We start from the raw sequence: 24,917 nt of genomic DNA on the forward strand, positions 1-24,917 counted from the left end.
TTCATTCTGCCTATCCACAAATACATTTTCCCGCCACATCTCGAACAGGCCAATCTCTCGCCACTCAGCTCAGGTGATACAAAGAGCAGCAAGAACTGAGGTTAATTAAGGGGAATTTCATTATTTTATCTAATATTGACCTTGACACCTTTCCTCTACCTCCATTCACCTCTCCGTCTTACATGTGGCTCTTTAAAAATTGTTCTTTAAATCTTCTTTTTAATAAATACTTTTTCTCATAGTATTCTCTCTCATCATGGGGTCTGGAGGGATAACACTAATGAATTTTTAGTCTAAGTAAATACTAACATTCTCTCTCTCATATTTCAAGATATTCTTTCTTAAATAGAATCTATACATTTCCATCACCATTTAAAACAATTTCCTCTAAGTATAATGCAATTCTTTTTTTTTTTTTTTTCTGTCTAAGATACAAGTACTTTCAAGATACAGTCTTGAAGAATTTATTCTTCACAGGTCCCTTTGGTCAGTGGGGATAGTTTTTTCTATGTGTCCCATAATGTCCTGAAGCAAGATGCCCAAATGATACTTGGAATTAACTCATTGGTGAGTTACAGGTGAAGTACTTTGACCATTAGATTCATGTAGTAAAATAAATAATTCTCTTGATTTTCTCCTAGAGTAGAATATTATCTCCTATATTATTACATTCATTGAAACTTAGAGGCATTTAAATTAAGGAAGAACATTTTTAATTTCTCACGTGCCACCATTCTCCCGCATGGTTTATGGAAATATGGCAGCTATTTCCCCCATTCTCTAGATACCATCCTCTGTACTAGTGTTATTAATTTAACCACATTGGCAACTAATTATTTCAAAGACAAGTCTGAGGTTTTGAGTTTTTAATCAATAAAAGGATCATTTAGGCCTATTAAATAAATAAAACACATACCTGTTTTGAGGAAGGCTTCAGATTTTAACAGTAAAACTGTGAACTTTCTATCTCAGAAGTGTGAATGCCAATAACCTCATCAATAAACATTGAGTGGAATATCCAAAGCATGCTCTTAGTGTATAGAATACTGTATCCTTGTACAGAGAAGTTAATGAAGGAAGAAATACAAGGTATGTGGAGAGAGAGAAGCATCCTGGTGTGGTCCCACCCACACAGGAGAACATTTACAATTTATGCTGTTCCGCAATGAAAGTGATGCATCCCGTATGGTGTTTTGTAAGATGTGAGATATGGTGGATTATTCCATTATCTTCAAAGTGTGCTTTAAGTGTCTTCTGGAGCTAAGAGTGTCACTCATATATGGGTTTAGGCAAAGGGCATTAAAGAAGTTCTGTGACTATGCTTCATTGGCATTGCCAGAGTGGGTTGAGGGTGTTTAAAGGTATGTCCTCTACCCTTGGTGAGTTTCAACTGTGTGTGGTGGCATCCTGATGAATACATGGGCATCTTGGGCACTCTATTCCTTCCAGGCCCTCTGTGACTTTTGCTCCTACACGGTGGGAAGCAGAGGAGCACAGAATTTGCCGAATGAATTCCCCATTAATGATAGGCTTGTAATCAATAATAACTGTGGTTAAATTATGGAAGTTGACCCCCAAAGGACTTCTGCTGAGGGCAAAGGTTTCAAGTGTTCCAGTGTGCCTAATTTTTCCAAATGTCTTCACTGTAATGAACTAATGGAACTCCTTGCCAGTAGTTTCATGGGAATTGAGTGGGTTATTGACTTTTTCTTTCTAGTTTGTTGCTTTTCTTTCTAGAAATGCCTGTAACAGTCAAATCCTATCTAATTATTTTTAAATTCTTTGTGAGCTTGGTCATCTTTCCTTCCCTCCTTCCTTCCTGACTACCTTCTTCCTTTTCTTCCATTCTCTCTCTCTCTCTCTTTCTCTCTCAACCTGAATCAAAGGATTACTTGCCTATTATGAAGCATTGGCAAAATGGCTTAAGTAAGCCAGTAATATCCCTAGTGTAAATTTCTACTCTTAATGATATAGCCCTATAACTATTTTTTTGCTAACATAATGGGGACATACAGGCAATACATGGTAAATAATAACAAAGATAACAATGACAATCATGATAATGAATCTAACAAAACCCAATAGTACACTTGGATTCAAAATCAAGCATTCCATAGATAATTACAGTTGGGACATGGAAGCCCTCTGTAAAAGTGAAAGCTCTATAAAACAGTAAGCTTTATGATTATCCCTCAGCATTCTCACTGAGTAATGTCATTGGTATGTTAACTTACCAACCACACATGGAAATTAAAGATTAGATTTTCTCAGAATATATTTGAATAGCTATAACAATTTTTTCTTTCAGAGGCTCTAGAGCTGCAAGGGAACCAAGAAACCAAGAAGACACCTGTCACTTATCACCTATCATCATAGTTGTGTACTATTCAACACATGAATTCATTCTAAAATATTGGGGAGAGAACACATTTAAGGTGATTGTGGAATTATTTCAAATTCTGAATGTTACATAAATAAAAATAATTCTCAGATATTTCTTTGGGCTTACCAAGAGAAAAATGACATTTGTAAAGTTCCTGAAAAAAAGCATAGATCTAATTAATGGCACATTTTAAGTGTTGTCACAAATTCCCTCTGAGGATCACAGGCAATGAAGATATTTTAAAGCCTTACTCAGCTAAGGAAGACCTGGGAAGGATGTTAACAAAATACACAGTTCGTACAAGAAAACTGGGGACCCAGCTGAGTCTGCTGATAGTGGGAATATTGCCCAAGTAGTACCAAATGTGAGTTAGTAATAGTTTTTGAAAGCTCAAAAGCACTTTTTCCCTCCAGTAGCTTTCTGACATTTGATTAGTTTACCACACCCTGAAAACAGACATTTGGCTCCCAGTGTGTTTTCAAACCACAGGACAGCATGAACTATAATTTATTATTTCAGACAGTGTTCCTAAAATATGGTCACATCTGCATATGCCTCAAACCCTTTTTTTCAGCTTTTAAAAATAGCTCACCAAATTTGCTGCACTATTTTATGCGATGATCCGTTATACTCAAGCTGCTAAAGAATTTCCTAGGTTCAGAGACAATCACCCCAGCACATTGGCTAATTTTACAATATAAACTCTAGTATTATGGAAAATGAGTCCCTAGGAGCACTTCTTCAGTGTGCTGAGTGAGACCATATTTCCAGTCTTCCAATGACAGCAACCATAAAGCTAATATCTTGAGTACTGTGCTAAGCGTTCTACAATGCCCTGTGAGGTGTCGACTATGGCTAGCCTTATTTTACACACCGGTAAAAGAAATGGAGCTGTAGACTTGTCCATGGTTAGAGACCTAGTAAGTGATAAAGTCTGTCCTCACACCCCGTTCTCTACGACCCAGAATCTGGGCTTCTCATCCCTCAGTTCCATCTTGCCTCAGAACCAGAACTGTTCAATCTGCTCAAGCAATCCGTGCTTTCAGAGAGGGGCATGAGTAGATTATAAAGACTGCCTTTATGCACACTTGCCTTCCAGCTCCCCTAGCCTTTTGGATGGCTCAAGAAGAGTGCCAGAAAAACACACACATACAACTCTCCTCTTTGTCAGCAAAAAGCAGGCCCCCGAGAGAACTCTGCCAAAGGGAAGTGGAAGACCATAAGATTACCCCTGCCAGACCGTGAGTGATGGGCTAGCCAACAAAGACAGAAAGAAGTACTGTGCTTGGCAAGCGATGTCTATAAAAGGCCAGTCTTTTCTCACAAATCTGAGGAGCAACAGAGGTGACAAGAAAGGGAAGAGGCAGGAGGAGAAAAGCAGAGGCAGGGAGACATTCGGAGGCGGGCATCAGCGGTCACGGTGTCGACCTTGCTGGCTGTTTTCAGAAGCAGTGACATACGATCAGCTGAAAACAGCAGAGAAACAAATCACTCGAGGCAGAAGACAGAACAGCTTTGCTGCCGTGGGCCACAGCCAGCCACCTGTCTCTCGTTTCAGTAGCCCTTTGGGATCTGGGGCAGGGAACTCCACCCCGGGCAGGGTGTAATGAGGGCAGGCAGCAGCCTCTGCTTGGTGGTGCCCGAGTGCATCAGTGTGCCTGGCCGGTCAGACCACCAGCACCGATGAACTGACGCTGGACGTGGGGTCCCCGAGATGCATTTCAGCTATTCCTGTGCCATCCCCAACCGTACCCACAGCACAGCCTATAACTGATTTCCACACAGTCCCGTCCTGCAGAGGCAGCACTAAGGAGAGGGAGACAGGGGGCTCTGCATTTTCTGATATGGATAAATGATGTTTTCTCAATCCTCGATCCCCTATCTGTCCAGATTGCTGCCCTTACATCTCTCCCGTATAGAAAACCCGGAGTTGCCACTCTCGTCACCCTGACTTAACACAAACTGTTCCCAGGGTTCTGTTTAAAGATGCCAGGAAAGTGTCTGCAATGTTTCACAAAAGAGACGTCCGTTAAGGAAAAAGTTAAAATGTTATGGCTACATATTAAAACGGCTGGTCCACTATTAGAGGGAAAATCTCAGCTGTCCAGCTCATTACCCGAAGACAGCTGTGGTTTTATTTTAGATACTCTATTACTCTACGTGGTTCAAATGACATTTTAAGTTCCACCATAACAATAAAAGTTCTGGGTTTCCGAAGGGTGAGAAAAGGAAGGGCTATGGTGATAATGTTTTTAGCAGCGTTAGAGCAGGAGATGGAAACAGAAAGCGTCCATCGGTCCTCATGACTAACCGGATGGAGCGAGACCAGGCCGCGCTCTGCTGGTCACCCTCTTCTTCCCGCACAGCTTGGCCCATCCCTGCAGGCAAGAATGCAAGTCGCCATGAACACACGCCTCCCACACTTTGGGCTCCTCCAATGCCAGCTTTTCCATGAGGCGCTCTGTGACCCTTCTAGCTGGAAGTAACTTTGCCCTCCTCACAACTCTAACGACATGGGCCACCTTCTCCTGGAAACTCACTTTCTACCTGTGTTGGAGTCATCTGTTGGTGTGACTGATCTCATCCACAGGACTGTAAACCCCATAATCCTGAGTCACCTTTGTGTCCCCCTCCCCCTGCCCCTGTGCCCAGCACTCAGCTCCTAGCAGGTGTGCATTAGGTAGGTGCTGGCTGACTGGTGAACGGATCAGGTAAATCCCCGTATGCCTTCTCTCTGCATCGTACTACCAGCCAGAGGCAGCAGGGGGCCACGGTCCAGATTCTGGGTTTTGAAGCCAGGTAACCAGGACTGGAATTCTGGACCCTTGGACCAGTTCTTAATGTCATGGTGCCATGGTTTCCTCATCTGTAGAATGTGGATAATAGTAATAATGACCTTGCAGAGTTGTTGTGAGGAATAAAGGATTTGATCCCTGTAACACAGTTTGTATAGTGCTGCCTCAAAGAAAGTATCCCCGAACGTTAGCTATTGCTGTTATGAAAGCCAGGGCTTGAGCATCAAGGATGCTCATTCTGTGTTGCTCCTGGGTAACTACAGAATCACATTTCACAGCACTTCTAGATTTTAATTCAGATAAAAAATGGTGACTCCAGAAGAATTTTTCATTTAGGCCTAACTTATCTTGGATGAAAATGCTTATGGATTTAAACCCATTTCCCAGGTTGTTGCAGCTAAATGTATAAGATTAACATCCACATAGTACAGCCTTCAGAGAACTAACTGTCTGGGTAAAAAAACAGCATCTTTAATACACCCATACTTGTCTCCCGCACATTTTACGAATGACTACATATGTTACCATGAAACACACACACAGTCCAGTGGCCCTTTACAAAAGTCAAAAGCAAAAAACTTGATCACAGACACTAAGGGACAGGAGCCTGGAAACTGATGAGCTAGAGAAAGTCGTCTAAGTAAAACTCGCCCTGGGCTTCCCTGGTGGCGCAGTGGTTGAGAATCCGCCTGCCGATGCAGGGGACACGGGTTCTGTGCCCCGGTCCGGGAAGATCCCACATGCCGCGGAGCGGCTCGGCCCGTGAGCCATGGCCGCTGAGCCTGCGTGTTCGGAGCCTGCGCTCCGCAACGGGAGAGGCCACAACAGCGAGAGGCCCGCATACCGCAAAAAAAAAAAAAAACAAACAAACAACTCGCCCTGAGTCAGCACTTTGTGAGTCATGCATGACACGGGTCAGTGTGGGTGTCTCCCGAGGAAAACCCAGGGCTCTCTTGATCACCTGCAGTTCAGTGCGAAGGCTCCACAGGGCTGGGGTTGGTGTGGTGCCCCTCAGGGGCTTGTGTTCATTCTAAGATGAAACTGAGAGGGTCTTCCAGTTAGGCCCACCAGCCCCAAACAGCAATGGCCTCTCTGGAAGAAGCGGTAAGATCCCCAGCCTTGGTTTGCTGTCCAAGCCAACAGACTGAGGCTCTCTGATCATTCAATCCCTGGGCACTCTTCTTTCCTAACTCCTGGTTCAGATTCCAACTTCGAGACATGCAATTTTCTTTAACAAAGAATCTGCTGTGCCTCTCCCTGATGCAATTGCTCTTCTGTGTCACATCGGGAACACTCAAAGGGACATGGCCCTGATACAGCACCAGTGAGGTCAGGCCGGCCAACTTTATTGTAGGGCACAGCCCTCACAGGCCCTTTCTGGCTTGGACCCTGTCGTCACAGCTCAGCCTCCATGTCACAGGCACCTTCAGAGTGACAGGTGGGTAAGTCACCAAGGCAGGGGAGAAAGGTTTATATTCCAGCCACATCACTGCCCTGGCTTTGGGGAAGGAAGAAGTGGGTATGTGGATCTAAATGTGTTTTGAGGAGCTGCAGGTGGGTAACAGAGGAGGGAACCTTAAGGAAGAAGATAGAGTTGGGGTTTCCTTCAACTTTGGAGAGACCTGTTAAGCTTCCCTGGGGAAACGTTTCTCTTTTCATGCTGCCCAGCTCCCCGTGTTCACAGCAGAGTCCCCTGGGCCCTGGGTGCTGGTGTGTGCTGGGCACAGATTAAGGACGGTGACTCCGCTGCTCAGGGCTCAGCATTGCCGTCTTGCTGCAGGTCTTGCTGAAGTCTCGTGCCCCAGTTAGCAACTAGTTTCTTGCCTTGTTTCTAGTAACCATGAACTGGGCACTGGCCCTGCTTGAAGCTTCCCTGCCACCAAGCTTTGGCCCCAAATCTTGTAAGCTCCGTTGTCTTAGTTCTTCATTCTGAAACTCTCCCTTGGCTCTCCTACTGGAATCCCACTCTTTTAGAAATGGGATCTCCTTTTGTTCTTCAGGGACTAAAGCCTGTTCCAAGCCTGCTGGGGATATCTGCCACTTCCTGGGCTGCTCACCAGTCCCCAGCTCCCCCGAGGCTGTGTCCACTCACTGTTGCCCAATACTGAAGCTCCCTGATGCTGACTGCCTGACCCCAACAGAGAACCAATGGTCAGACCTCACTTCTCCCTCCACCCCAATGCCAGGCCAACATGGCACACTGCCCACCCACCACCCACTGGTAGCCACCCTGAGGCTATTGGCCATGTATGTGGCCCTCTCCTGATGGCCTACTTCTTGCTTCCTTCGGCTGGGCGCTGCCCGTCTATGTCTATCCAGCCTGCTCTCACGTGTTGTTGCCCTGCTCCAAGGGGGCAATAGATGGGGTATCAGATGTCTCCAGGAAGATCAGTCGTCCTGCCAATAGGGCCCCAGACTTGTAATCAATTGATTCTACTGTGTGATGACCAAAGTCTGTACAGCTGTTCAGTTGCATAGTTTGCTGCAGAAGTGAAGACAAATCTTGTTTGTTTTCTGGAAAGTACAGATTCCATTTCCCAATTCAAAAGTACATTTGCCTCTGCATGGTTGTTCTGGCCACTCTGTCTAAAATTTCAACCCCCACCCTTCGTATTCCCCATCCTTTTTTCCTTAATTTTTCTTAGCACATTTTACTAACATACTGCATATTTGACTTACTTATCTTGCTTCCTGTTTATCCCTTCTGGTAGAACATAAGCCCCAGGAAGGCAGGGATTTTTTTTTTTTTTTTTTTTTGCGGCACGCGGGCCTCTCACTTTTGTGGCCTCTCCCGCTGCGGACCTCAGGGTCCGGACGCGCAGGCCCAGCGGCCATGGCTCACGGGCCCAGCCGCTCCGCGGCACGTGGGCTCCTTCCGGACCGGGGCACGAACCCGTGCCCCCTGCATCGGCAGGCAGACTCCCAACCACTGCGCCACCAGGGAAGCCCGAGGGCAGGGATTTTAATTTATTTATTATGTCTGTACCCAGAGCAATTCCTGTTCCAGAGAAATCACTCGATGAGTACTGGTGATGCAAAGGAGGGAGCGAGCGGTGAATGAAGGGACGTGCCTGCTCCCCCCCAGCCGGGCTACTGGCCATCCAAGGCTGTGGCAGACGTCTGCCTGTCACAGCCTGGGAACCTGGCTAGCCGGCCTTCTGCTTCCCCCAGGGCACAGCACTCACCTTTAGCTTGTGCTCGCGTTCCTTGTTGACGCGGCCAAGCAGCTGGGCTTTCCTCCTGTTGAGGGCGTCAATGAGGGCGTCACACTGAGCTACCAGGCAGGCCTCAAACTCCACGCTGTTCTCCTGCGTGAGAGAGCACAGCTCTCAGCCGCCAGATGCCTGGGCACCTGGGGCTGCCAGAGACAGCAGAACCCCTGTCCACCTGTGGGGTGGAAATCCCTGCTGAAGGGAAGGAAGAGGAGCCCCGTCCACAGTGCACATTTGCTTTTTATAAATAATGGAATAAATTTTATTCCACAGTGGTAGTGTTTCACTTTAAATTTAGACTCAAAGGAATAAATGTTACTTAATACATTTATTCTTATAAGAAGGAAATCATCTCCACAGTTTGACTTATATCAAGTGAAATAAAGTTTTAGTTTGTAGAGTTGAACATGAATCCTTTTGAGGGCTGGCATGCGCCCAGCTGTGCATGGTTGGAAGGTGGCATTCAGAAAGGCTGGTTGCTGGGGGAATGGGGTATTGTTGAGGCATGAGGGAGAAAGAATCATCAAATCCAGGCGGACAAAGAAGAAAGCGGATGGCGATCGTCTTCGATATTAAACAATAATCCAATGACAACAGAATAATCATGGGCAAAAGCACTTGCTCCTTTCATTAAAAAAGCAAGTCATGAGTGCATGTAGGCAGTGAAGAATAACTGGTATATGTAACAGGCATCAGCCTGCTGTAAAAATCAAATGTGAACCAACCAGCTTGCGGGGAACAGTAAGCATGTTCTAAATGGATCATAGCTTTCCCATGACGTATAAATTGAACGTTGGATCTAAAATTTTTTACGTGATTTAAATCTGTACGTGCTACAGACATTTCTTTTAAGCAATTCTCTCCCTAAATTATAAGCATTCATTAAAGGTAACCCTTTCAATAAGTTACATATGTAATTTTGATTCTCAAACCATAATCTGGAAAACAATTGTAATTTACAGCAAATGAAAGCTGAATACTCGTCACATATACAGTAATAGTATTGAAAAAATAGCAGTCAACTGAGTAAACTGAGTAAAATTTGGGGGGCTGGAAAGGAAGGAACCGCTTAGCCTACCAAATTTTAATTTATTCCCGAAGTCATCAAGAACTGTGTCTCTTAATATAAGGATCTATGGACAGGTATTAAGTCACCGTCTCAAATGCAAGGTCTTATACACGCCTCTATAAGGCGTGCATTTGTAATTCCTTCAGCAATGACTTCTACAAATGTTAAGGTTTGGCTTTCATGGCAATTGCTTTTGAGCTCTCACAGAACTCTCCTGGAAAACATCACTGAAAAGCTCTCTATGTCCCAAGCAGGGTTATATTGGTAGGGAGGGGGCAGCTGTCTTCATACAGGCTCTGATTTAAAGCAGAAAGAAAGCTTTGCTCTGATGAAGAGGTGAGGTGCAGAGGCAAGCCTGGGGCTGCACACTTTATGCCAGCAAAAGCAAAGAAAGGACCAACTGATAAACTCTACTCCTTTGGAAAATAGAAGGAAGTGTACAACTGTTAGGTTGTTAGGGAATCAAAAGTTTTAACATGGGCCTGCATGCCAACTAAAGGCAAAGAAATCAGTGTGAGATGCTCTGGAAGCCAGGCTTACATTTAAAAAGCCATTTCTGCCTTGACACAGGTTAAGTATTAACTTAGAAAGCCGATCTACTGGAGGCCAGAGTTAAGGTTATTTCTGTGAGGTAAACCTCAAAACATAAGAACAGTAAACAGTGAAGAAAGTCATTATTTTAGCATCTCATGCAATTTCTGGCTTCTCCCCTTCAGCTATAGTAGAGAGCTCACAAGCTCTCAAATGTCAGCTGATCTATTGGTCACTGTGCAAATTATAGTTGCCAGGGGATCACGGTTGAAAAACATTTAAGTATCTAAGTAGAGGAGAAGCATTATTATGGGATAGGAAGGAAGGAAAGAAGGAAGAAAAAAAGACAATGTGACCTGTTTGCTACCGTTAGATAAGATATAATGATTGCAAGGTGCTTTGGGAACCTATAGAATTTAAAAAACTCAACAATAATGACTGCATTCACAAAGAAATAGGTATCTTTCTTTGCACAGCAGCAGAGAATTAGGAGCTCAGTGTGGAAGATGGCAACCAGTTGGAAAACGGGGTTGTGTCTTTGGCCTGTTGGGGAAACGTAACCACCTTGAGAAGGGGTATATTTGAAGTTGGCCTGTATGTGTGTTCGTATGTATTAGAAGAGAAAGATCAGGAAAAAAATACATAGGAAATTTCCCACAAAACAGAAAAATAAAAGAGAAACAGACAGCCCCTGCCCGCCCGCCCCACAGTTACACCTTAACCCGCGGGGCGTGCTTTCTGCCTCTGGTGCTGCCAATACCTGGATCTGCTGGACCATGTTGCGCAGCTGCACCAGGAACTCCTTGGCTTCCTTGGCCCTGTCCGACAGCCTGTTCAGCGCCTGGGAAAGCTGGCTCTGCAGAGACGAAGAAGGAAACCATGGAGCTCTCATCACAGGAGGCAGCCACAAGGCCACACAGGGTGGTTTTCATCCAAGACCCAGGAGCCCTCGCCCTCCTCAGGTTCCTCTTGTCTGAGCTGGGCCACTGAGCCAACATCTGTACTTGAGGATGCTGGTAATAAGGGCATCCCGACTCCTTCCAGAGGCCCCTGAGGACTGTCTCCTCTGAGAAGGTGAAAACTTCTGGCCTTCGCAGTCAAAGGCCCTTCCCAGCTGATACCTGCCTGGAAGTTCCTCATCTCATTAATTACTTAATTAATTCAGCAATAATTTATTGAATTTTAAATTAAAGAAAAACAGTGAGTCAGATGATCTGATACTTATCAATATTATTTAACTCCGTATGCTACTGATCTGGGATTAGGGCAGAAAGAATGAAGAGAGTTAAGAACAGGATGAGGGAAGAAAGGGTGAGAGCCTGTGCGATGCTCTGGGGTCACTTGGCAGGATGATGTTCTTCCACATCAGCGTCTTCGTCCTTCTCTCAAGTACAGCCCTGTTGCCCCAGCTCCTCTCCACACTAGCCTCCTAAAGCAAGGTGCACTCTCTTCTGACTTTTCACACCACCCCGTCCACATGCGGATGCAGTTCTGCTGGGGAGGCCAGGTGTCCAAGTAAGTACATGCTGCTGGGGGGGTGGCACTTGGTCTCTGGGAGGATGCACTGAATTCGTTACCGGTTTCCTGAGCCTAAATAATAGTGGTTCTGAAACATCCTCCACAGGGGCTCCCAATCTCTGTTGCTGATTGACGAGACCTAAGTGGAAGTTGGATGGGGGATGGAGGGGTCTGAGAAAGATTCTGCTTTTCTGCTAACATGGGACCATTGTGGCTGGTGCAACCTTTTCCCTTTCGCTGCTGACGTTATGGCAGATGCCTTGTGACTCTCAAGAAGAGAAGGCCAACGTGGTAAGGGAGGACGGTGAAAGGAGAAAGTGCCTGGGTTCCAATGGCATCTTTGAACACCTGAACCAACACTTGAAGTCTCCAACCACCAAACTTCTTGTTATGGTGGGGGGAAAATTACCTCCGAGTTTAATCCCTGTACTGGAGTTTACCGTTACTTGCAGCCATTACCACTGTACTTGGTACAAAATTCCTGCTCCTGGCAGACTGGGCAAGTCCTTCCATCCCTCCTATAAATTACAGAGACACGCTGCCTTTCCCCACAACATCTTCTTTGAACACTAAAGCCCTTTCTCCTCCTTGCCAACACAGTGCCTCACCCACTCTGTCCTTTCAGTTAAAGGGCAGAATCTTAAAATTATATGTCTTGGTCCTATGGATGTTTTTCACTTATATTTGCATTATTAAATACCCAGTCAGGCACTGAATCTCTTTAAAAGTGTGCATGCCACAGGCTTGGTGCAAGCACTGTGGGGAGGCAGGAAGAGCAAAGACTTTGGAAGGGTTCAGATTCTGGCTCTGTCCCTTCCTAAACGTGACCTTGAGAAAGTGACCTCTGCTTGAGTTATTCGAATGGAAAAAGTGGGAATAATAATATTTTGTAGTTGGATTATTGTGAAGGCTTAAGGCATTCATCAGCCTGAAGGCTCCTGCTAATAAAGGACAGTGGTTAGGGGAACTATTCCAAATTCATAAATGCTGCCAGTTACCAGCTGTTCATATCTTACACATAGTTTTACCTCATCCATAAATGAGAAGAACACTACGATTCTTGGGTGCTGTGGGCATCGCATGAGCTACTGTATCTAAAGTCCAGAACCCTGCTGGCACATGGTGCATGCTAATAAATGTCTACTGTTATTAACTCTTACTCACCTCTTCCTTCCTGCGCACAAACACCTGAAAACTGACTGGGGTGGGATTCACAGGGCAGGTTCCTGGCACAGGATCTTTTGGAGGATACCCTTCATCACTTGTACTTTGATCGAGGTACTCAAACTCCGGAAGTCTAAACTGATGCAGCCCAGGAAGAAAAAGTTAAAAGTGAGCCTACAGTTGCTGAAAGGGCTACTCAATGATTTATTACTGGGTCCCAGATGCACTATAACTTGGGGTAAAAGTTTTCTCAAGAACTTTTTCAGGAGCCCAGGGGATGAAGAAGGTAAAGAGAGTCTTATTTGGAAGAGTGAGCAATAGAATGAGAATCATATTCTAAAGGAAAAAGTTTGTTCTTGTGACTTTAGAACTCATATTCTCTCTTCTTCTAAATGAGTCAGAGTTTGCTGGGCTTCCCCCTTTTATTGTAACCCATGCCTTAGTAACCACATTTGGAGGTTTGAGTAGAGAAGTCAAATTCATTCAGCTGCACAGAACTGGAGCTACCTGATTTCTTACAGTCCAGCCCTGCAACTAAATGTGTGTGTATAATGTAAGTCAGACGTGACGCCCAATAAGAATTGTTGACCAGGTGCTGTTATATACTTAGAAGAAAATTATACTATAGTAGAAAAAGAGTGCTGGCCTCAACCACTCCCTGGATTTTATACAGTAAAGCAGTACATAAACTGCAAAACTCTATTTGCAGATTTCCTGCCTTTGTGTCTCTGTTCAGGTCTTCTACCTGGCTAATGATTGTTCTGGTATTTGATAAACAACTGCATTATAAGATAAAGATCTAGAAACCTTTCTCTTAAGATTTGCCACCTTGTGGAAACAGAGCAGGAGACAATGAAAAATCCTGGAAACTATCACTAGAAAATGCTCTTCTTGTAAGGATTTATATGTGCAGTGCTTTTATAGGACAGTCTTTTGATTACATTTATAAGCCACATCTGATGTAGAAGAACATTATTTTTGATTGATTTTGTTTTCCAGAAGCATTTAAATACCTGCTCTATGCTAACAGAGATGTTCTGTATTCAGGACCACAGAGCAGCCCTGTAAATTTACACCAGAACACTGAAGATGAAAATATGTAGTATGTGTTTTCATTTCGGCCTCTTTGGCTGTACCTGTAGCCATCAGAAGCTGTTTATAATGCCTAAGCAATGACATCCTGATTTCTTGGATATTTGTTTTCCAATTTACTTTTGAAAAGATGTCATGATCAGAAAGTGAATGGGAGTGGGAAAATGATGTAGCCAAAGAAGCACTGACAAATATCCAGTCCAGAGCTCAGAGAATGCTCGGAATAACCAAGATCGCCCAGAAAGATGGCAAGTTGTTTGGAGCTTGAAGGAGAGAAACAAAGAACTCCATCTCCTCCCTTCCTTCTCCCAGGGGCTTTTTCCCCTCCAGCTTCTACCCGGGCTGGCTCCCCTAGCCTCCCAAAGAAGTGTATGTTAAAAGAGGTCAGAGCTCAGTCTGGGAGTCCCTGTGGAGGATGTTTCAGAACCACTATTATTTAGGCTCAGGAAACCGGTAACGAATTCAGTGCATCCTCCCAGACACCAAGCTTTCCCAGACAGAAAGTCGCGTCTTCTTTCCTTTCCCTGCCACGAACATTATTCTTCTGTCATTTCCCCCCATCAGTTTACTACAAATACTGGATGGAGACAAATTGGAACAAATGAAAGGAAGCTTCCTGGCTGTCTGGGATCTGAAGTTATAAGCACGAGATGGGTCAAAAATGGTCAACCAAGAATTGGTACAAAATAGGTGAGGCGGCAAATATGCAAAGGCACCTTGATGGCCCCGAAACGACCTTGCTGCCACCCTGGGCAGCTCTGACATAGTGCACCCTGCTTGGGACTGTGGCCCACGCCACCTCTTTGCCAGATACCAAGGTCACCACAAAACACAGGAGAAAAGTGAGGATTGATGCAATGCGATTCAGAAGGAACCCTCCCCCACCGCCCCCCCGGGAGAGTAACAATTTTTCTTGAAAAAATACTGATTTTTGAGTCTCACTACATTACTGACATTATATAATTAAAAAGTAAAAACAAGAAATTCAAATGGTGTCAACATATTGGTCATTTCTTATGAGCCACGAACTCTGATGGGTGCTTTTATCAGGTGTCCTATTTAACCCCAATCACCTCCCTGCCATTTTGCAGAGGCTCAAAGGTGTGGATACTCCTGAGTTAAGGTTTTACCATTCACTGGTTCATGGAAGAGCCAGAACACAAACCCTAGTCTGATTCCAAAGTTGTGCTCTTTGCTCCAGCCTCCTGAGAAGAGAGTTCTTTCCTCACCCACAGAGGAAGAAACAAAAACAACCCATGGTGAGAGCATGTAAAACTAAAGAATGTGAGTTGAGGAGGGGATTATGATTATTAGGGAATTTGATTATGCTTAACAGTCAGCTTACATGTAAACCACAGCAAGACTAGTTACCCTATGAAATGGTCAACTTTTTTCCTTCATAAAGCTTTTTTAGTGACTTTAAAAAGGACCCCTGTCAAAGAGAGTGGTCTCATGGGAGAGGGCCAGAAGCTTTAGTTTGGGGTCCAACGCTGGCTTTATCACCTGCTGACCTGAGATCTCAGGCAGGGACTGGGCTGAGTGTGGAATGAGATCAAGGAAGAGAAGAGTGAGTAGAACCTGGGGAACCTCCAAGCTGAGCTACCCAAGGGGCCTGAGTCTCCTTCCAGTTAGAACTTCAGTTCCTGCCTGTACCTCTCCTCCCCCCACGAAGGGCTCTTTCCTCTGGTCTCTCTGTTGGTGGGAGATCCTGGATCTATCCCAGCCCCAGCTCACGGTAGTTAGATGGGTGGGAGGCCTCAGAGGCTGGCTGCTTGGAGCTGCCACCCTGTCTCTTACTTAACAGCAGGGCTGGGTCAGCGAATAGGCTGCAATCTACAAACTGAATAGCTGGGCCCGGGAACTGAAACACACAGTCCAGGGGCAAGTGTGTGTGTGTGTGTGTGTGAGTGTATGTGAGTGTGTGAACATGTGTGTGCGAGGCTGTGTATGTGAGTGTGTATGCATATGTGTGTGCGAAAGCCTATGTGTGATTGTATGTAAATGTGAGTGTGAGTGTATATGTCAGTGTGAATGTGAGTATAGAGTGTGTGAGAGTATGTGACTGTGTGTGTATGAACTATCTCATCAGTGGTATATAGGGAGGCTCTTAGCTTTGGATGAGGCTTGTATCACAGGGGTCTTAAGGGTAGGGCACTGGTCCACTAAACTGCTGCTTATTGCTAATTGGTTGTGACAAAGAGTCTCTCCTTGACCAAACTCTATCTAGCCAGGCTCCTCTGAGCCCTCTTCTTTACTTTATAGGCCTCAATTTTGGCCTACAAAGACTTGAAAAAACACTAACATAGTTTCTAATAGCTCAAGACTGCATCCCTAGGATGACCCTAGTCTCCCTTAAAGTGTCTGTCTATGTTTTCCTCTATGAGTTTTACAGTATCTGGCCTTACATTTAGGTCTTTAATCCATTTTGAGTTTATTTTTGTATATGGTGTTAGATAGTGTTCTAATTTCATCCTTTTACATGTAGCTGTCTAGTTTTCCCAGCACCACGTATTGAAGAGACTGTTTTTTCTCCATTGTATACTTTTGCCTCCTTTGCAGGTGGACGTGGGTTTCAATCCTAGCCTTTTACTAGCTGTGTGGCCCTGGACATATCACCTAACCACAGTGCATTCTGTGGCGCTCTGCCCAGGTTCCCTCTCAAGGCTGCTGCATCCTTCTTCCAGCTGGGACTATCTGCTGTTGATAAATTACACTGGGAATTGCTCTTGGCCATAGCAAACTGGGTCGCTCAAGGCTATACCCCCTTCCAGGGGTGTCCCATGGATAGGGACCGGCTTGGACCCCCTTACCTTGTTTTGAGAATAATCCTGAAGGGTCATCCCAGCTCCAGAACTCCCTGCAGGATTGGCTGAGGCTCCTGCAGGTCAACTCCTCCCTCTGCTCAGTCCTGGCCTTTTCACTTCCTTGGAGGTGAATCTATGGAGACCACTGAGCAACTAACCATCCCTATTCAACTCTCTGAATCTGTGTCCAGGGGACCCTATCTAAAAAAACAATGTTCTAGGCTTCAGTTTCCTCATCTGCAACACGTGGATAATAACAGTACCTGTATCATAGTACTGTGGTGAGGATTATGTACTATATAAAGTTCTATACAACACATGGCATATTGTAAGCATTTAATAAGTAGTATTGTTTTTACAATGAGAACTATGTTAAAATACCCATACATAAATCATTAAAACACTTTGTCATACCACATGTCCTAATGTGGGGTTTGGTCAATTACAATTATCTAGACAGTCGGGTATATTGTAGTATTTACAATTGTTTGTTCCCTCCCCATCTTTGTCACAGGACTTGGAGGACCTCCTGTAGATGGAGCATGTGTTCCTGCCCCATTGTCACCCTTGGCCATGTGATTTGCTTTAGCTTAAAGAGGCCTTGTGATTTTCTGCCAGCTCTTTTGCTCTTCCTCTTTGTCACACAGATCCAGGGGTGTATTGATAAACTGGCCCTCAAAAAACAAAAACAAGAAACAAACAAAATTTGATTTGCAGTGTTTGCCAGTTCCCATGGTGTAAATACATAGTTAATTTTAGGCCACCAACATGGCATCACTGAACAGAGTTGGGGAGAGATGTGCACTATCAACTCTTTTGAGCTGTGGGCTGGTGTAAGTCAGGTCAGCATGCCACAGGGCATATCCCACATGGTGGCTGTGGCCCTTAGAAAGAAGACATGTATAATGGAACTTCAGACTACTTCCTATGATATAATATGAGCAAGAAATAAACCTTTGATTTATAAGCCACTGAGATTTTGGGGGTTGTTTGTTACTGCAGCAAAACTGACTAATACAGATAGCAATTATAACTTTCCCTTCATGATTTATTAATTTAATCAACCTTCCATTTTTACCATGGACCAGGCACAGTGATTCATGCCAGGAAAACAATAATAAAGAAAGTAGACATAATCTCTTACCTCAAGGAACAATCATTGCATTGAAACTTCCACCATTCTGAGCTTAATAATGTCCCCTTTAAAAGTTCTCTCCCATAGGCTCTCTAATAAAGCAGAAGAAAGCTGGAATACTCTAACAACTAACAACAGAAATGTAGCTTCTCCACTTCTCAGGGAAAATGAGAAGTATCTGCTTTCCTAGTAAGACATAGCCAGTTCTGGCCAGAGTTTGATTCCAGAGGTTCTCTGCACAGTCTTTATCCACCAAACTTCAGATCTTTCTCCATCTTAGACAGAAAACACTCAAAATGGAGATGCAAATCAACACTGAAGGTTTTTTCAGCAATGTAATAGAGCAGCTACTTTATACCTCATTGCAAAGCAAAATAACTGTTGCCTCACCCCAATGTTCGTAGTTTCTTGGTGGAAATTGATTTGCCATGTCTCTATGGCTTTTGCTTAGAGTGCTGCAAGCTGTGAAAGAATTCATGCAGAAACTGTTGTGATTGAAGGCTTGAAACTTTAATAAAGTGGCAGGCACACAGGCTCTAAGGTCAACACCACTCTGCCCAAGGCAGAGCATGCCTTTCTTTGGATATTCTAAGCCACCACATGTGTGTTGTTAGGCAGTTACTAAGTATTTACAGCCGAGAATCAGAAATTTGCCTTCCTTGGGCTAAGCCTTCGTGCAAATATTGGATTTTACATCCTGGAGATGGACTACAGGATAGATCTCCTTTGTGTGTGTGTTGTCTTTTCTCCTAGGAGAATTCTAGGGCCCCAACCAGCAGGCTCTGAGTGCTTTTCCAGAAAGCTATTTTCTCTGTGGATCCCCCCGGCTGCCTTCACGTCAGCACTGGTCCATCATGTTCTTCCAGTTGGTATTACAGCATTCTGCTTTGTCGGCTACTACCAGGGAATAGTTTTAAGACAAGCAAAACAGATTTAAGATCTATAAATTTTCAGTTCTTAATAGTATTTAAATACCTCAGATAGAAACTCTCAGTTCTAAAATAAGGACTTTTCACTAAATAGTTTAAAACATGATCTTAGAAATATACATGAAAAGGTAAAAAAGCACTGAACTATTTTTCATTTAGAAATGCTTTGTGCTTTTTCAGAGACTCAAGTGTTAAGTGCTCAAAACAGGAATGACTTCTTACTCAACCCTTCAAGTTTCCAGTGAGGAGAATTGGCAAAAGCAAGACTTTTTATTTGTTTTAAGAAAAAACTTTTCCCACCTTATTTCAAAGGCAGAACATGCTCATTTCAGAAAAATCAGAGAATAAAGAGACTTAGAAGAAAAAAAGAAAACCCTCAATCTCACCAGAGACATACTACTAATAGCCTTGATAATGAACACTTGATGTTTATCTTTTGAAATTTTGTATACACTTATAGTCAATTACATATGTCTCCATATAGTGTATATCAACAAAATTGGGATCACGTCATATACTTATTGATGTCTTGAAATCTGACCTTTTCATTTAATATGCTATAAATATTTTTCCATCTGACTAAGTACACTGACTCCCTATCTGACTATATAATAGCTATATAACACTTTGATAACATTTACTACATGGCAGACACTTCTCACAAAGCTTTACACATATTAACTCATCTTTTTTCACAAAATAACCCAGCAAAGGTGGATACTATTATTATTCATATTTTTTATAGGTGAGAGAGTGAAGGCAAGGGAGGTTAAGTGGTCCAAAGTCATACAGTTGTTAAGAAGCAGAGCAGAGATTCAAACCTAGGAAGTCTGCAGCCAGAATCTGTGCTATTCACCGATAAACTGCAGGGTAACCCACTGTGCAGGTGCATCATAATTTATTTAAATAATCTCCTATTTTAGGATATTTAGTTTCTTTCCATCTTGTTGCAAAGAGCTAAAATGAAATTCATGAAGGAAATATTTGGACACATTCTTGATTATTCCCATTTCCAAAAGTGAAATTGCTTGATCAGCAAACTTTCATAGTTAGAGGGTTTTAAAAATCATGTTATCAAAATGTTCCTCTAAGTAATCATCTAATTTACACTCATGCTGAAGGTAATATATAGGCAAGTATTATTGTCTGTATATCTCACTCTAAATATTATAATTTGTATCTATCTTTGTAATCCGATAGGCAAAGAATGGAACCTCATTTTTAAAATTTGCATTTTAAAATTACCAGCGTGGGTGGGTGGGTTTTTTTCAAAAGCTTCTTATTGATCTTTTCCTAGTTAAGGTATAAGTTCTCACTGGTATTATTTGTGAAGCCCTTAGAAGAGGTCCTTGTCCTTGGGGTGCTACCTAAGTGTTTAATTACAGAAACTAGTTTCTTCCACTGCTGATGACCAGACAAGGCTGGCCTCACCACACGTGTTTGCTTACCTTAGGGGCCAAAAACTGGAAAGAGATCTGGAAAATTCAGGTTGCCTGTTGGAGAGGAAGTGAAGTCGTAGGTTGCTAGTTTTAGTAGATTATGGTCAGAATGTCTGATTCACAAAATCTCTACTCTTTTGAATTTATAATCATTATTTTGTGGACAGATACAAGTACACGATAGCTTCTGGTAAACATGTAATGGGCATAAGAGATGAATATACTCTCTTCTTACAGGACAGGATATGTATAATATAAAGATGATATGCATAATATAAACCTTTGTAACATATTTGTAAACATACTTGAACTTGTTAATTGGGTTATTAAGATACTTTATATTTTTGTTCATTATCTGTCTACTTGACTTATAATTTTCTAAAACAAATAGATATCAAATTTCCCACAAGGATCATGTTCTCCTTTATTTTTAGGAGTTTTTGCTTTCTGTATCTGTGGCTTTCTACTTTGTTATATCTTCTTTATACCTTTTAACACTAGATCTTATCCTTCTATGCTTCACTTAGTTCTTTTAGCCTTGAATTCAGTTTCATATGATACTACTAAATATATACCCTCCTGTCTCTCTTGTAAAATTTTGCTCATCTTTCATTTTAAAACTACATTTGTTTTTAACTCAATCTGACTTTTTTTCATTACCACAGGGAAATTTGGGCTATTTACACTTATTGTATTAATTGATATAGTTGACTGTATTCCATCAATATTGTTTATATTTCTCTTTGTTATAATGCATTTTTCCTTTTTTTTTTTTTTTTTTTTTTTTTGCGGTACGCGGGCCTCTCACTGCTGTGGCCTCTCCTGCCGTGGAGCACAGGCTCGGGACACGCAGGCCCAGTGGCCATGGCTCACGGGCCCAGCTGCTCCGTGGCATGTGGGATCTTCCCAGACCGGGGCAGGAACCCGTGTCAGGCAGGCAGACTCTCAACCACTGCGTGACCAGGGAAGCCCATTTTTCCTTTTTAAAAAATGTGTGGCTTTATCAGATTTCTTTTAATATCTTAATACCACTCACCAATTAATTTGGATGTTTTGCTATGCTTTTCCATTTGCAAGCTGCTACCTTCCCATCTTCATCACATGTAAACCTACATTTGTCCATTACTGAGTCAAAATTAACTAATAACTTTGATTCTCCTTTCCCACTACAGTACCCCAAATGCTTCGCTTAATGTATCTCTCAGAAGTTAAAAAATACCGTTCTAAATAATCCTTGGATCAAACTGGAAATTGAAACTGAATTGATAATTTATCTAGATATTAATGAGGAGAAATAATTTGTGAAAATATATTATAGTTAAAAATATGATTATTTGGATGAGGTAGGAAACCCACATACTCTTTATAACATTGTTCCTACTAGAAATACTGTTCTCAGATGGAACTTGGAAAACCAGCAATATTTTTTTCCCTTCTCCCTATCCTGCACCTCCTAGACCCAGAATAGAATCCTTCCCAACTCTAATATACTTTCAAAGGTAAATCACAATGGTGGCCAGACCATAAAAGAAAGAGGCTGTTTTGCACTTAAGTGCTTACATCAGGATGGCTCTGGCAGACTCTTCTTATGTTCTGAACATTCAATAATTTCAGTGTCCTTTTTTCCAGTATTAAGTTATGAGTTGCATGGCAAGATACAGTGGTTTCTAACTCTTTTAAAAATATTTTTCATAACATCAAAGAAAAGCTCACAGCTAAGCAATCCTGTAACTGAGATTAAAGTCACAAGTTTCCTTTAAACTTTACTGGGAAACAAATACAAGAGGTGGCATACCATCTATTCTTCAGCTTTTGTGACACCCTGGGAGGAATAAAAGCCACACTTGTGGCATCTACACCATTAAGCAGCATTAATGAACGTTCAATCCAAGGGAGCACCTGGGCCTTGGTAGTGTCACTGAGAGCAGGGCTCAGCCACCAGAATCAGGGTGACCAGGTTCAATCCCTGGGTGTCGATTCTATTTCTTGATGTAGTATGCAGAATAATGCCCCTCCCCCAAATGTCCACGCCCTAATCCTTGGAACCTGTGTTATCTTACCTCACATGGCAAAAAGAACTCTGTAGATGTGATTAAGGCTATGGACCTTGGTTTGGGGAGATCATCCTGGATTATCTTGATGAGCCCATTCTAATCACATCAGTCCTTAAAAGTAGACGACCTTCTGGGCTACAGTCAATGAGAGAGAGATGTGACAAGAGAAGAAGGGTCAGGGAGAAGCCACATTGCAGGCTCTGAAGCTGGCCATGAGCCAACGGACACAGGTGGCCTCTAGAAAATGAAAAAGGCAAGGAAACAGATTCTCCCCAGAGTATCCAGAAGGGACTCAGCCCTGTGTGTTGGACTTTTAACCTACAGAACTGTAAGATTAAAAAATCTGCATTGTTTTAAGTCATGAAGGGTTGTGGTAATAGAAACCTAACACACCTGAGAAGGAAGTCAGTTAGGAGCTGGATGCTCACTCCCTTGGGCAATGGCCAGATTGCTTCATCTTATATATTGTAAATGTATTTAGAATATGCATCCTCTGTTCTCCTTTTGACATTGGACTAGCTTCCAAAGAAAAGTAGAATGACTACAAAGAATTTGGCCCGGTGAAATCTGTGGACACATTTCAAGGTTAAGGAACAATAATTGGCTATTCAGCTCTTTACATACACATGTGAAGTATCTGAGGCATCTGACCTCCTCATAAACTAGAAATTCTGTGAGATTGAGCTGTCTCAATAGCCCTGTGGCTAATCACCAAGAGTGAAGCTTCCGCATGAGGCTGGAGTCAGCTATTGAATTTCAGCTATTTTAAAATAGGGACCGGAAACAGATTTTTGGTCTCTTCAGAGCAAGTCGCTATTTGTTCAAGCCTAAACTGACGTGTGTTTTGGATACCAGTGTTCCTTTCCACTTGAACCTGTTATGACCATCAGTTTATATATACCCTGAAATCTCAGCTCACTTGAAATTTTACTTATCTTGGAAAAGCTACATTTTTCAAAGTCATGGGGTCATTGGGAGGCTGGGAAGTGTTAATCACAATATCTGAATTTTTATTCTGATGTCAGGACCCTCCTATAACATTGAGGCAGATATTAGCACAGCTTCTTTAAAAAGCTTCTTTAGAAAAAAGGGCACACACAGAGAGACCACTACACACCCACTAGACTGACAACACTAAGTGCTGGTGAGGATGGAGAGCCTCACACAGGCTAATGAGAGTTAAAACGGCAAAACCACTTGAGAAAACTGACGCTTTCTAGGAAAATTAAATATACAGCTACCCTACATGACAGCATATGTCCACAAAAGACTTAGATAAAATGTTCATAGCAGCTTTATTTATAATAGCCCCAAGCTGGAAACTGCCCAGATGTCTATCAACAGTAACATGGATAAATAAATTCTATATATTCATACAATAGAATACTGTTTAGCAATGAATACATTCAAGATAATGATATATGCGAAGCATAAATGAGTTTTAAAACATTATGTTGATCAAAAGAAGTGAGACACAAAAATACATCTATTGTATTTATGTAAAGTTTAAGAACAGGCAGAACTAATCCATGATAATGGAAGTCAGGAAAATGGTGAAAGTGTTATGTGTAGGGATATGTTCTACATCTTGATCTGGGTGGTGGAAACATATATATAAATGTACTAGTGGGAAGCAGCCGCATAGCACAGGGAGATCAGCTCTGTGCTTTGTGACCACCTAGAGGGGTGGGATAGGGAGGGTGGGAGGGAGGGAGGTGCAAGAGGGAAGAGATATGGGAACATATGTATATGTATAACTGATTCACTTTGTTGTAAAGCAGAAACTAACACACCATTGTAAAACAGTTATACTCCAATAAAGATGTTAAAAAATACATAAATAAATAAATGTAAAAGTTTGTATATATATAAAAATTCATTGAGCTGTAAATTTAAGGTTTGTATATTTTACTGGAGATACTTTACACTTTTTATTTTAAAATGAACATTTTTTCCCCAAGGATAAATACTCCTTGTATATAATTAATCTTTCTTTACTAAGACCCCATGCTGTGGGGTTAATTTTTTCAGATGACTTTGTCTTTCAACTGAATCTCTGAATTTAAACAGATACCCACAAACCCCTCAAGGATCTTAGAGTTGACTACTAGAAATATTTCACTCAATTTTCTGTAATACTTGATATTGGGAGCTGTTCCTGCCTTGGATGAAGACCATCATCTCTCAACCCTTCCTCTGACCATGTTGTCACTTCACTTCTGTTGCAGATACCCAGCAGCACCTGAAATCTGGCCACATGGCATCCGCTAACTCTGGTCTGTGTGCCCTCTCACAATGACATCATTGTAATTTAAAAGATGTGTCTGGTTTGATAAATAAAAAGGTCCTACTTAGCACAGGGAACTAGATTCAGTATCCTCTGATAAATCATAAAGGAAAAGAATATACAAAGGAATGCATATATATGTATAATGATCACTTTGTTGTACAGCAGAAATTAACACAACATTGTAAATCAATTATACTTCAATAAAAAATAAAATAAAAAAGGATGTGTCTGGTTGAAGGTCCTTTAGGAGGAAATGTATGCCTAATCTGAAAAGTGGTAATTTCTCAGAGGGAGCAGGAATGATTGGGCCTATGGAGTAAGAAATGGGATGGATAAACCATAATGGAAAAGAATATGAAAAAGAATGTATATATATGTATAACTGAATCACTTTGTTGTACAGCAGAAATTAACACAACATTGTAAATCAATTATACTTCAATAAAAAATAAAATAAAAAAGGATGTGTCTGGTTGAAGGTCCTTTAGGAGGAAATGTATGC

At 42.4% G+C, this 24,917-nt stretch overlaps 1 protein-coding gene across 4 annotated transcripts in view; it reads right to left on the reverse strand.

Annotated features, from left to right (window-relative positions):
- TRIM9 (tripartite motif containing 9) overlaps positions 1-24,917 on the reverse strand; it is a 118,466-nt gene that overhangs the window by 38,235 nt on the left and 55,314 nt on the right. For all 4 annotated transcript variants that reach the window (XM_007114919.2, XM_028495333.2, XM_055088423.1 and 1 more), the window contains exons 2-3: positions 10,751-10,846; positions 8,364-8,486 (exon numbers count right to left, since the gene is read on the reverse strand). In XM_007114919.2, the coding sequence (XP_007114981.1) occupies positions 8,364-8,486; positions 10,751-10,846 (219 nt within the window). The remainder of the gene's footprint in view (positions 1-8,363; positions 8,487-10,750; positions 10,847-24,917) is intronic.

Source organism: Physeter macrocephalus, chromosome 11, assembly GCF_002837175.3.
Source record: "Physeter macrocephalus isolate SW-GA chromosome 11, ASM283717v5, whole genome shotgun sequence".
NCBI classification, from domain to species: domain Eukaryota; kingdom Metazoa; phylum Chordata; class Mammalia; order Artiodactyla; family Physeteridae; genus Physeter; species Physeter macrocephalus.